The sequence below is a fragment of the Ptychodera flava genome, chromosome 12, assembly GCF_041260155.1.
Source record: "Ptychodera flava strain L36383 chromosome 12, AS_Pfla_20210202, whole genome shotgun sequence".
In the NCBI taxonomy this organism is placed as follows: domain Eukaryota; kingdom Metazoa; phylum Hemichordata; class Enteropneusta; family Ptychoderidae; genus Ptychodera; species Ptychodera flava.
Window position 1 is genome coordinate 16,966,448 of NC_091939.1, and position 13,376 is coordinate 16,979,823.

The 13,376-nt window shown below is 38.1% G+C and overlaps 2 protein-coding genes across 2 annotated transcripts; both read left to right on the forward strand.

Moving 5' to 3' along the window:
* Positions 1-309: 309 nt before the first annotated feature.
* LOC139145191 (dynein light chain 1, cytoplasmic) lies at positions 310-2,119 on the forward strand. The gene is made up of 2 exons (XM_070716182.1): positions 310-478; positions 1,496-2,119. Exon 2 carries the CDS (start codon positions 1,500-1,502, stop codon positions 1,767-1,769), a length of 270 nt encoding a protein of 89 aa, XP_070572283.1. The 5' UTR covers positions 310-478; positions 1,496-1,499; the 3' UTR covers positions 1,770-2,119.
* A 6,792-nt stretch (positions 2,120-8,911) lies between these two features.
* LOC139145192 (dynein light chain 1, cytoplasmic) lies at positions 8,912-10,230 on the forward strand. The gene is made up of 2 exons (XM_070716183.1): positions 8,912-9,052; positions 9,604-10,230. Exon 2 carries the CDS (start codon positions 9,608-9,610, stop codon positions 9,875-9,877), a length of 270 nt encoding a protein of 89 aa, XP_070572284.1. The 5' UTR covers positions 8,912-9,052; positions 9,604-9,607; the 3' UTR covers positions 9,878-10,230.
* Positions 10,231-13,376: the final 3,146 nt, after the last annotated feature.

Here is a 13,376-nt window from a genome sequence, read left to right on the forward strand (position 1 = left end):
TACTGTTTGTGAGAGAAACAACGAATGATTGTAGTAACTTCTCGGTTACAGAATATGTGCCATGCGCAAGCTTCGGTTGAAGCGTACGTAATGTATACCGTAGCAGAAGAAGGGTACTATCTAGACAGATTTTCCCTCTATCGCAAGGGTTTATGGGTTGATAAAGACCACCGACGACATTGCCGGTACATTAGCCAATAGAAATGTAGTATTCAATATTTATAACCAATCAACAGGTTGTTCAGCAGTCGATACGGTTGGTATACGCTACCGACGAGATGCACTGATCTGAAGCCAATAAAATAAAGCCTATTTCAAAGTGGTCCAATCACATTAAAGTGTCTTGCTCAAGCACGAGATACATTCGGACAGCCAGCTCAACTTTGAATCACTTTACTAGAAGAGCGATTGCGAGGCAAGACCGATACACATCGTGATTATTTGTTGTTGCCTGTTTGAAGTACACATCGAAACCAAGGTAAATTGCATTTATGTGAACGAACTCCTGTTGGTAGCTTGATGTTATGAGCGGCTGCTCAGAACACATGTAATTCATCAATGAGCTAGTTCAGGGAAATGCATGCATCATCAGTACCTTCAGCGGCGCTCTGCAATGTGACAACTTAGTTCATCAGATGATGTTTTGACCGGAAAAAGAATTGAGATTAATTTACCAAGTCTCTTTCAGTGCAGAAATATGAGGTTTAGGCATTCGTTATTTTACCGTTTCGCTTTTACGAGACTTTGCGGACGTATGTCACGTCCAGCCGTCTGCAGTCTGGGAACCTCTGTGCTGTTGCCATGGGATACAGTGCGAACACGCCGAAGTTGTACTTGTGTACACTTGAACTTTTCTTAAGTTCATTTACGCAGAGATACAGATCAGCGTGAACATGTGTGTAATTTGAACCCAGATCAGTTTTCATAGAGAATGTTGATGATGATTATTGTGCAGAATCTTGTTCCCGTAATTTTGATATAAATCCCAAACTTTTACTTGCCATGGCATTGGCAGAAACTAGTAGGTTAGTATGGTTGAGGTAGAATGCGCCTTAGGGGGAGACTCAAATAGTCCGACTGTCAAATTTCTACAATTTTTTTCTGATCCATCACTTGGTGGGGCTAATTTTAAAGCTCTTGGGGAAAGAAATAATTTCACCATCTTAGTTTTTCAAAAATCCAAAATTTAATTTTTTCCCCATAGAGTTAACTCAAGAATGGCGGCCCTTTTGAATTTCAAATATCGTAAAGTGTTGGGTAAATTGTTTTGCTAGTTCCAAACTTTGCAAGGTAACTGGTAACCCAAATTTTTTTTTTCCTTTCGGTAACGGACTGGTTTAAAGTTTCATTCAGGAAAGTTTGAGCAAAAGTTTAAGTCTTTCACTTTCTAGGTGCGTACTACCTTAACGATAACCAATTTACGTCCATTGTATGGTCCTTGTGCCGTATGAGTGTTCACAATTTGACGCAAGGCAACCCATTTTTCTTTGCACAGCACCATGTCTGACAGGAAAGCAGTCATCAAGAACGCAGACATGTCTGAAGAGATGCAGCAGGATGCTGTCGATTGTACTACACAAGCTTTGGAAAAGTACAACATTGAGAAGGACATTGCTGCTTACATCAAGAAAGAATTTGACAAGAAGTACAACCCAACATGGCATTGCATTGTTGGACGTAACTTTGGTAGCTATGTGACCCACGAAACGAAACATTTCATCTACTTCTACCTTGGTCAAGTTGCTATCCTGCTCTTCAAATCCGGATAAACAGTGATGCCAGTAATGAAACAGACTCAAGGTCGTCAGCCAAATGACAAATGGACAAAATCAAATATATATATTTTATGTACAAGTTTTCCAAACTTAAAAGTTTGATATTGTAAGACGGCAGTGCTCAATGCGCTAATGCTTATTCTGGATACATGTACTTATGAATTCTTCTTTCATTGTATTGAAACTGCAACTTTCTTTCGGAATGTCTGTGAACTGACAGTACTTTTCAAAAGTTTCTGTACATTCTGGTGCAACAGTTAAAAGTTTTACCACATTTCATGAGATTGCTTGTAGCAAATCAAGAAGAGAGAACACCCAAATAAAAGACAAGCTTATTTATTAAATTTATTGTCATGTTTTCCTTCTTTAATACTTGACCAAAGTTGGTAATTGTGTGGCATGATTCAAGATATCCAAATGCGTTTTGTTGTGGAAGAACCCGATTACTTTACTTTAATTCCTCCACCATTTGGAAATAAGTCCTGTGAGATATATACATGCAGTCTTTAGCAGAAATTTGACAGATAGTTATCATGGTCATAATGTGTATGCCCATTTTATAATTTGTCCAAAAATGTTTTATCAGTAACTCCAATGCCAAGTTATTAATGTGTCCAGTGTAACTGATCAGTATTCAAATATATCTATACAATAATTCGTGATGATCATAGCAAAAGGTTATCTACAGAATCTTTCATTTCCCAAAAGTTGTACAATAGCCTGCCTTTGATATGAGAAATGTTTGTTCACTCTGTCAAAGTTCATAAATATAAGAAGATGCATATATAGGTTAGGGAGCCGTCATTATTTACAGCCTTTGGAGGGGTCTGAGGAATTTCATTGGAAACTGAAATTTTGAGTACCCCCCTGCCAACCATGATGGATTTGGGTAACCCCCTAGCCCCTCTCTAATACAGAAATTTATAATGAACCCTCCCCCCCCAAAATTTGTAACATTTACAAAATACAGCAATAGTAAAGACCTTCAAATCCAGGTGTACTCTGCTACATTATCATTGGTTATCTCACGAACGTTGACAAAGATGAAACCAACCCAAAAAAATCCAAAGTTACAACAAAATATAGATATAAAAGCTCACACTACAGCCAGTATTCAATCATATAGTATTTTTTAATTTGGATGTATGTCATGACATGGTTTTTACGAGGATATATGACAAGGCAATTGTGCAATCTGAGAGGTATTTCAATATATTTTGAACCAAATAAATAATCCCCTTCTTTCTCTCCACATTATGAGCAACCCCCTAGTAGCTTTCAATTTTTGAGTGACCCCATTCAGAGACCCACAGGATGTAAATAAAGACAACTCCCTTAGATGACTTTCTCCCAAATTTTTTCCCCGATGGCCAACAATACAATGAAGAGAAAATTTTGGGCAAAGGTCAAGATGTACAATAGACCATTGTTTCAGGTGAGAACAGAGATGCTACTTATGATATGGTACTGACTTTTTTGTCAAGAATTTGCTGGTTTCACTTTGTTCAACATTGAGAGAGTATACCATGATAATGAACAACAGTCAATTAGCGATGGAGACTAACAACAAACAGCTGATCACACCAATGATGAGACCTATACCTTTAGCTTTCATTATACATCAGATTGACTGAGCAAAAAGTGATTTCTGGCATGTCAGTTTACATATGCATAGGTGTGGCTAAAGTTTAAGGAGAGTTGAAGGCCAGTTGGTATTTTCAACCTTACAGTAGGAGTGGCCACTCATTCGCTGTTTATTTGAAATGTCACCTTCTTACTACCATGGCACCAGGCCTGTTATGGGACATGTGAAGATCATATCCAAGTTACCTGAAGTCACACATAGGAGGACTCTGCAAGTGTTGTTATTGACAAATGGAAGACATTTTTCCATACCGTATTTGCTGCTACTGGAAAGAACATTATGTCAAATTCACAAATGATAACAGTACAATGCTGCCAGCCCACATATCAAACTTTCCAAGCACAAAGAAAAACAACCCTTATCCACAATACATTGATTTAAGATGGTCGTAGGGCGAGATCTGTTGTCAATATCACAGATCTTATTTTGACCTAATACTTAGTGTATCAAATCATAGGATTGCTGGAAAATCTGCCTTTTTGTATTATGTTGTTCTTATGGGTACTAACTGTACTCCCTTGCTTGCCAACTTATTTCTGTTCTCATATGAGGCAGAATTTATCCAGAACCTTCAAACAGAAAAAGGTCTCTGTAGCTAGAACTTTCAACCTAACATTCAGATACATAGACAATGTTATTTCAATGAATAACTCCAAATTCAGTGACTATCTCGCTATGATTTATCCTCAAGAATTGGAGATAAAAGAAACTACAGAAACGGCCTCTTCTGCTTCATATCTGGATATTTTCCTTGAATTTGACTCTAATGGCCACCTTTCTACTAGGCTATATGACAAGAGAGATGATTTCAACTTTAGGTACCGTTCAGTTTTTACGGCGGGGGGGGGGCCGGCAAAATCCAGGGGGGGGTCATCACAATTTTGGAATCCGCAAAGGGGGGGTCATCGCTTTTTCACTGGTAGGAAAGGGGGGGTCACCACATTTTCAAAAACATAATACCAACAATAAAGTTCACTTTATGCCATTGCCATGATCGATCCTCTTTACCGGCGGGCCGCCTTCGGCGGCCCACTACAATAAATATACATTATGTATTACCCATCTCCTCTTAACGGGCAGACGCCTTTGGCGGCCCACTCCAATTAGGTTTACTTCATGCAATGGCCATGATCGACCCTCTTTACCGGCGGCCCGCCTGCGGCGGCCCACTCCAATAAATTTACTTTATGTAATACCCCACGGCAATCTTAATGGCCGTGCGCCTTCAGCGGCCCTGTCCAGTAAAGTCTACTTTGGTGGCCCACTAGAATAAAGTTGACTTTACGTAATGGCCCATGACCCTCTTAACCGGAGGGCTGCCTTTGGCGAACCACTCCAATAAAGTTCACTTTATACAATGTCCATGGACATGAGTTGTCTATGGAAATGAAGTTAAAAATTGCCTTACAGTCGTCCTAATTAACAGACGTTTCAATGGATGTGACTGAGAAGTTTGTGCACTGGCATCTCTGCTACACGAATAAAGTGTGCCGCGTACCGGAGTTCAAATCCAAATCATGTGGGTAAATTTGACATATGGGTTTTAGTTATTTTTAAGCGGGGGGGGGGGGGGGGGGGGGGGGGGGGGGGGGGGGGGGGGGGATGTGTCATCAATTTTTTCGTCTGACAAAGGGGGGGGTCATCTTTTTTTCACGAAAAATGCAGGGGGGGTCTATATTTTTTTGAACACCGGCGACAAGATTTGCCGGCCCCCCCAGCCGTAAAAACTGAACGCTCCTTATAATAGTATCATTAATTTCCCACACCTCATTAGTAATATTCCACTCTCACCAGCTTATTGGGTATACACTTCCCTGCTTATTGATATGCAAGAGCATGCAGTTCATATGGTGATTTTGTAGAGAGACAAATGAAGGTTACACCAGAGAAAGACTTGTCTCTATATTCAAATGCTTTCTGGCAGGTATCACAAGCTGGTAGCTAAATACAATATCACTCTTCAACAAAAGATTGCTGATGGCATCAGTGACATTGGGCCTTAGTTGGTGACCACTTATTTGACTTACAGATTGATATATGGTTGGTGCAGTATGCGCTTACTATTTTCAAAACACCTGACATCACTTCTTGGTCTTTTGGCCAGAGGTCCATATATCTTTCTTTCGTGAATTTGACTTTGTTGTATGTACCAGTGATTTACTGTCTGTTCTGTGCTGTATTGTGTCTATGTTTACAACTATTGTATTGCAAATTTTGACCTGGTGTAATCGGATTATGAATGGGTATGATGGCGATTATTTTAATAAGGAAATCATCCAACAAAGAGCACTTTGTTTCTTACATGTTTCTTTAATACTCAGAAAATGTGTTTCAAACTATTAATAACTTATTTTGTGGCCTTTAAAAAAATTCAAACATTGTAAAGTTAATGCTCCCTAGACTTTGGAAAGTTTATTGCCTGAAGTTTTACTATTGGGAGCTTTTAATACGGCAAGGAATAATACTTTTCGACTTATAAAAGTAAGGAAAAGGCTAAAATATGGACATACTAAACATAAACCTACCAGATTGAAGTTTTTATGGTTTTAATTTTGAACTGTATGACAGGAAAAGAACACGTCCTGAGAAGGCCATGTCCCCAAAGTTGCCATGCTATAAAGGGGTCAAGGTCAGTTCATACAGTGTTTCAGGTGTGGTCTCAAGTGGCCATTAGGTTGACAAAAAGTGGAATCCTTGGTATTTGTCCCATAGAATACTGAAAGAACAGCTAGAAATGGTATCATCTACGCATGAAACATGCACTACTACAAAACACTGTAGTCTTTATGTGCTAAGGGCTGTTGCCAGAATGACATTTACTTTCAGATACAGTGACTATGTTACACTGCAAAGTAACACACGATGATCAGATACAAATATATCCGTTGTAATCCATTATCTGATACTGATTTCAATTTATTTTAGAGGGGTGCTTTAAAGAGACAAAGTCGGCCATTTTTCATGAATTTTGTTTGATATGAGATACTTACTCATATTGTTTGACATGTTGAAAAATAATGAATGAATGAGTGACTATGCATATATTCGACCCCGGTTTTAGACACGATACATGAAACCATCGCGAAAATGAATGAGGTCATGACCATTCATTTTTGCGATGGTTTCATTTAATTTGTGTAAAACTGGGGTCGAATGTATGCATGTTCACCCATTTATTTAGTATCTTACAACATCTCAAACAATATGAGTAGTATCTTGTGTCAAACAAAATTCATGAAACATAGGGCCAATGTCCCTGAAGCTACTATAGACTAAGACATGGATACAGAATTAAATATTTCCTGAATGTATGAAATAATCTCACTAAAGTCATCCTTTAGGGCCCTGTTGTGTATACCAAATATTAAAACTGTCTGACCAGTGCTTTTGAAAAACCAAGTGACCTAACAGTCAACAGAGCTCCACTGTGTTATGTAGAGAATAACTTAATGAACAAATATCAAAGCTATTAGACAAGTACTCTTAGAGAAATATTTTTTTTTTTCACCATAAATGGCAAAAACAGCCCCAAAAATTGCCCAAAAATATAAAATTGTAGATTTCATAATAATTTTAATATATCATATTTTGATCATTCCTATGAACCTGTATACCAAATATCAAAGCTGTCAGACAAGCGGTTTTGATGAAATAAATTTTTGACCAAAAATACCAAAAAAAATTCCTATAAATACAAATTTGCATATTTCATCACAATTTGAACAAATCTAAGTTGGGTCATCCCTAGGGACCTGTATACCAAATATCAAAGCAATTAAGAAGAAGTTTTTTAAACCCAAAAAAAAAAACGCCTCTTTCTTTTTGCGCTAATTTGCATATTTTCAACAATATAAAAAAATAAAAAAAGACAGTTTCTCATAATCACTTTGCATCCACACAACAAATATCAAATCTGTAGGTACTGCAGCTCTCAAGATATTTGAGTGGACGGACATACATCCTCACAAACGGTTATACATACATACATACATACATACATACATACAGACTGACTATGGACGTTGGACGGATACCCATCCCAATAGCTTCTATAGACTATAGTCTATACTGTAGCTAAAAATTGCTGACTTTGTCGCTTTAACTGAAATTGTTCACAACATAAGTATTGCTGGAAGAGGTCAGATCCCCGATGTAGAGGATTTTTTAATATTGTTATGAAACAGCAGGATTGGGTGTCACTTTTATGATTTAAATTAACTTTTTAATATTTCATTATTATGAAAATTGATAATATGTGTGATGTACAGAGTAGCTGGGGAAGGTCAGGAAGGCAAAACCGGGCATCCTGATGTAGATTTGGAAAATATATAATTGATTTGATGGCACCATAAATTTGTAATTTACATTTATATTTTATACACTGATGGAAATAGATTAGGATGCTATGTATAAGGAGTAACCGAGGGAGATCAGGACAGGTTTTCCCCCTACTCCTGTAGAAGATTTGGAAAATATACAAACAAAATTGGTGTTATTTGGTCACATTTGGTGGCTCTTTTATGATTTAAATCTACTGTTTTTCTTGATATACGCCAGAGGTGTTTCAACAGTTATCCCTTGATTGAAATACTCTGTACATACTCTGAAAGCACAACTCATAAGCCTTAGGGGGAAAATACCCAAAACGAAGAAAATTTCCTCTTTGCATATTGTGTATGTGAAATTAATGTTACTAAAAGTAAGTATTAATGCTTCCACTAGACACTGACATTGCCATTTCATTGAAAAATGTAAATCTGTCAAAATCATCAGACGGTTTGAGATTTGCACATTAATGGTTCCCCATATTTTATTCTGTGTACCACAAACATACAATTTTATCAACTTTGGTTATATTTATTTAATCTTAACAGTTGAAGGATTTTGTCGTATGTTATGAAAATTTCCTTGCATAAAACATACCAAATATGAGCTAAAAACCACCCTTCCAAATTACTTGCACAAACTCAGTGACCCTCCCATGTCACCCCCCCCCCCCCCCCCCCCCCCCCCCCCCCCCCCCCCCCACCCCCCCCCCCCCCCCCCCCCCCCCCCCCCCCCCCCCCCCCCGGCCGCGTGAATGGATCGTATCTCTAGAGGGCGCCATCAATACTGCTTTTGAGACCATTCCTTGTTTTACATGCTTATAGTCACTAATAATAAACATATCACATAATGATTGACACACCTGCTACCAAAGTTTTATCCAGGAATAAATCCGCCCTTGGAAAGGGAGACGATGATGAAAGATCATCGCGCGAATTTTACCCGTTTACCGCAGCAAACTTTTTGCTCTACTCGCAAAGGTTTGTGGGTTGATAAAGACTACCGACGACATTGCCGGTACATTAGCCAATAGAAATGTAGTATTTAATATTTATAACCAATCAACAAGTTGAGCGGCAGTCGACTTGGTATACGCTACCGACGAGATACACTGATTTGTAGCCAATAGAATATAGGTTATTTAACAGTGGCCCAATCACATTATAGTATCTTGCTTAGGGACATGGTACATTCGGACAACAAGCTCAACTTTGAATCACTTTACTAGAAGAGCGATTGCGAAGCACGACTGGAACTCATCGTGATTCTTTGTTGTTGCCTGTTTGCAGTAAACATCGAAATCAAGGTAAATTGCATTTATGTGAACTAAAACTTTAACTCCTGTTGGTAAACTTGATATTATGAGCGGCTGCTCAGAGCACATGTAATTCATCAATGAGCTAGGGAAATGCATCTTCAGTACCTTCAGCGGCGCTCTGCAATGTGACAACTTAGTTCATCACATGTTTTGACCGAAAAAAGAATTTAGATCAAGACTCTTTCAGTGCAGAAATGGGGTTTAGGCATTCGTTATTTTACCGTTTCGCTTTTACGAGACTTGGCGGACGTATGTCACGTCCAGCCGTCTGCAGACTCGGAACCTCTGTGCTGTTGCCATGGGATACAGTGCGAACGCGCCGGAGTTGTACTTCTATCCACATGAACTTTTCTGAAGTTCATTTAAGCAGGGATAAAGATTAGAAGTAAACAAGTTTCTATTTAGAACCCAGAGTAGTTTTCATGTGAGAATGTTGATGATAATTATTGTGTAGAATTTCATTCCCGTAGTTTTGATAGTAATCCCCAAATGTACGTGTTCACACTTTGACGCAAGGCAACCCATTTTTTTTTGCACAGCACCATGTCTGACAGGAAAGCAGTCATCAAGAACGCAGACATGTCTGAAGAGATGCAGCAGGATGCTGTCGATTGTACTACACAAGCTTTGGAAAAGTACAACATTGAGAAGGACATTGCTGCTTACATCAAGAAAGAATTTGACAAGAAGTACAACCCAACATGGCATTGTATTGTTGGACGTAACTTTGGTAGCTATGTGACCCACGAAACAAAGCATTTCATCTACTTCTACCTCGGTCAAGTTGCTATCCTGCTCTTCAAATCCGGATAAACAGTGATGCCAGTATTTAAATGGACAAAGTCTTCAGCCAAATGACAAATGGACAGAATCAAATATATATTTTATGTACAAGTTTTCCAAACTTAAAGTTTGATATCGTAAGACGGCAGTGCTCAATGCACTGATGCTTATTCTGGATACATGTACTTATTAGTTCTTCTTTCATTGTATTGAAACTTTGCAAGTTTCTTTCAGAATGTCTGTGAACTGACAGTACTTTTCAAAAGTTTAATTTCTGTGTACATTCTTTTGCCACAGTTTAAAAGTTTTACATTTCATGAGATTGCTTGTAGCAAATCAAAGAACAGAGAATACACAAATAAAAGACAAGCTTATTTATTAAATTTTGGATTAATTGTGTGAAATGACTCAAGACATCTAAATGGGTTTTTGTTGTGGAAGAAACTTAAAACTATGATTCCTCCCCCAGTTGAAAAAGTCCTATAATAATACATACAAACACATACACATATATATATATATATATATATATATATATATATATATATATATATATATATATATATATAATATATATATAGAGCAATCTTAAGTAGAAATTTGACAGATAGTTATTATAGTCATAATATGTATGCTCATTTATAATGTCCAAAAATGGGTTATCAGAGGCCCCAACGCCAGTATTACTGTGCCCAGTGCAACTGATCAGTGATAAAACATATCTACAATAATAGTGATGATCATAGCAAAAGGTTATACAATAGGAGTATAGCCTGTCCTTTGAAATGAGAAATATTCGCTTACTCTCTGTTGAAGTTCGTTAATCTAAATAGATGCATGTGTAGGATAGGTGACTTTCTCCCAAGTTCCCCCCCCCCCCCAGGCCAACAATACAATGAAGAGAAACTTTTAGCAAAGGTTACGACATACAATAGACCATTGTTTCAGGTGAGAACAGAGATGTTACTTAAGATATGGTACTGACGTTTTGTCAAGAAGTTGATGGTTTCACTTCGTTTGACATTTAGAGAGTTTACCATGATAATGAATAACAGTCAGTTAGCGATGGAGGATAACAACAAACAGCTGATAGGTAACCCCCTAGCCCCTCTCTAATACAGAAATTTATAATGAACCCTCCCCCCCCAAAATTTGTAACATTTACATAAATACAGCAATAGTAAAGACCTTCAAATCCAGGTGTACTCTGCTACATTATCATAGATTATCTCATGAACGTTGAAAAAGATGAAACCAACAAAATAAAATCCAAAATCACAACAAAAAATAGATACAAAAGCTCACACTATAGCCAGTATTCAATCATATAGTATTCTTTAATTTGGATGTATATGTCATGACATGGTTTTCACTAGGATATCTAACAAGGCAAACTTAAAAGTACAGGGGGAGAACATGTGAGAGGCTTAGGGGGAAAGTGTCAGAAGGGTATGTCTCCTCTCTGTGTGTGTCGTGTCTCGAAAATTTTTAGAAATTGATGGGTGCAGCCTTGTGCAATCTGAGAGGTGTTTTCAATTTGGTTTTTCACTGAGTAAAACTTAGAACACCCCAAGGGGGAAAGCATGAAGTAGATGTCCCCCTTTTGCATAGGAAATTTGAGAAATTGATGTGTGCAATTGTGCAATCTGAGAGGTATTTCAATATATTTTGCACAAAATATATTCTTTCCCTCCACATTATGAGCAACCCCCTACCCCTTGGGCCCTAGTAGCTTTCAATTTTTGAGTGACCCCATTCAGATTCCTCGGACCCCAAGGATGTAAATTATGACAGTTCCCTTAGGAGACTTTCTCCCAAATTTTTTCCCCAATGGCCAACAATACAATGAAGAGAAAATTTTGGGCAAAGCTCAAGATGTACAATAGACCATTGTTTCTGGTGAGAACAGAGATGCTACTTATGATATGGTACTGACGTTTTGTCAAGAAGTTGATGGTTTCACTTGGTTTGACATTCAGAGAGTTTACCATGATAATGAATAACAGTCAATTAGCAATGGAGAATAACAACAAACAGCTGATCACGCCAATGATGAGACCTACACCTTCAGCTTTCATTGTACATCAGATTGACTGAGCAAAAGGTGATTTCTGGCATGTCAGTTTACATATGCATAGGTGTGGCTAAAATTTGAGGAGAGTTGAACAACATCACAGTGCACTGGGGAGTGATGGCCACTCCACTGTTTATTTGAAAGATCACCTTATCAACCAGGTCTGTGTCTGGACACAGGTACAGTTCATCAAGTTACCTGAAGTCACACAACGAAGGACTCTGCAAGTGTAGCCTATGGAAAGTCTAGTGAAAGACTTAAACTTTTACTCAAACTTTTCACAAGGACAATTTCAACCACTCTCTTTCAAAATCAAGAATGGGGCTCACCGTGCAATTTTTACAACCAGAGAAAGAAATTACCCAAGGTTCAGTGATATTTGAGACTCAAAATGGCTGTCATATGGAGAAAATATAATTTTTGATTTTCAAAAATCTAAAACAAAATTTTTTTACACCAAGAGCTTTTAAATGAACCCCCACAAGTGGTAGATCAGAAAAGCTTTGAAAATGTTTGAGAGTCCGTCTGTCCTTGAGGCATTCTACCTTGAGTCAGGAAAAGCCTAAACATAAATCTGCAAGCTTGAAGTTTTTATTGGTTTAACTTTGGATTGTACGGAAGATGGAAAAGAACACCTCCTTCAGAAGGCCACTATCCCAAAGTCATTGAAAGTTTCCATGCTATGAAACCCTGGCTTGAAAAGGCCCAGGATCCGGATTAACTGAGGTGTTAAGAAGATGATGAGGCGTGTCTGTCTTCTGTCTTCTTTTGAAATTGCAAACATTATACCGGTATATGTTGCTAGATTTTTTTTTTCTGAAGAGGGGGTTTACGGGGTCAAGGTAAGTTCATACGGTGTTTCAGGTGTGGTCTCAAGGGGCCACTAAAGTTGATAAAAAGTGGAATTTTTGGTATTTGTCCCACAGAAACACTGAAAGAAAAGCTAGCGTGAAATATGCTTTTGCAAAAAACTATCCGTCGGTAGATTTCAATACCTCATGAATATTACACAACACACTGGTCTTTATGTGCTAAGGGCTGTTGCCAGAATGACATTTGCTTTCGGATACAGTGACTATGTTACACTGCAAAGTAACATGATGATCAGATACAAATGTATCCATTGCAATCCATGATCTGGTAAACAACTACTTCACAGACAGAGCCTGAATTTCTCCATCAGATTTCACTCAGTTCCATCATAAGCTCTGCGTTATGATGTGCATTAAAATATTTTGTTAAAACAAGCAATTTATCTTTTAAAGTCGGAGCCTCCCTTTAGAAGGACGCCATGGTATGGCAGCATTCATTGTGTAAGTGGACACCAAACAGGCAACACGCGGGCACATGCTCCAGAAAATGCCACGTTTTAGTTTTCCCCAGCTGCAAAAACACAGACAGACTGCCAAGCGGTCAGCGTGAAGTGTGTGCTGATCGAACTCTATGATTATATTC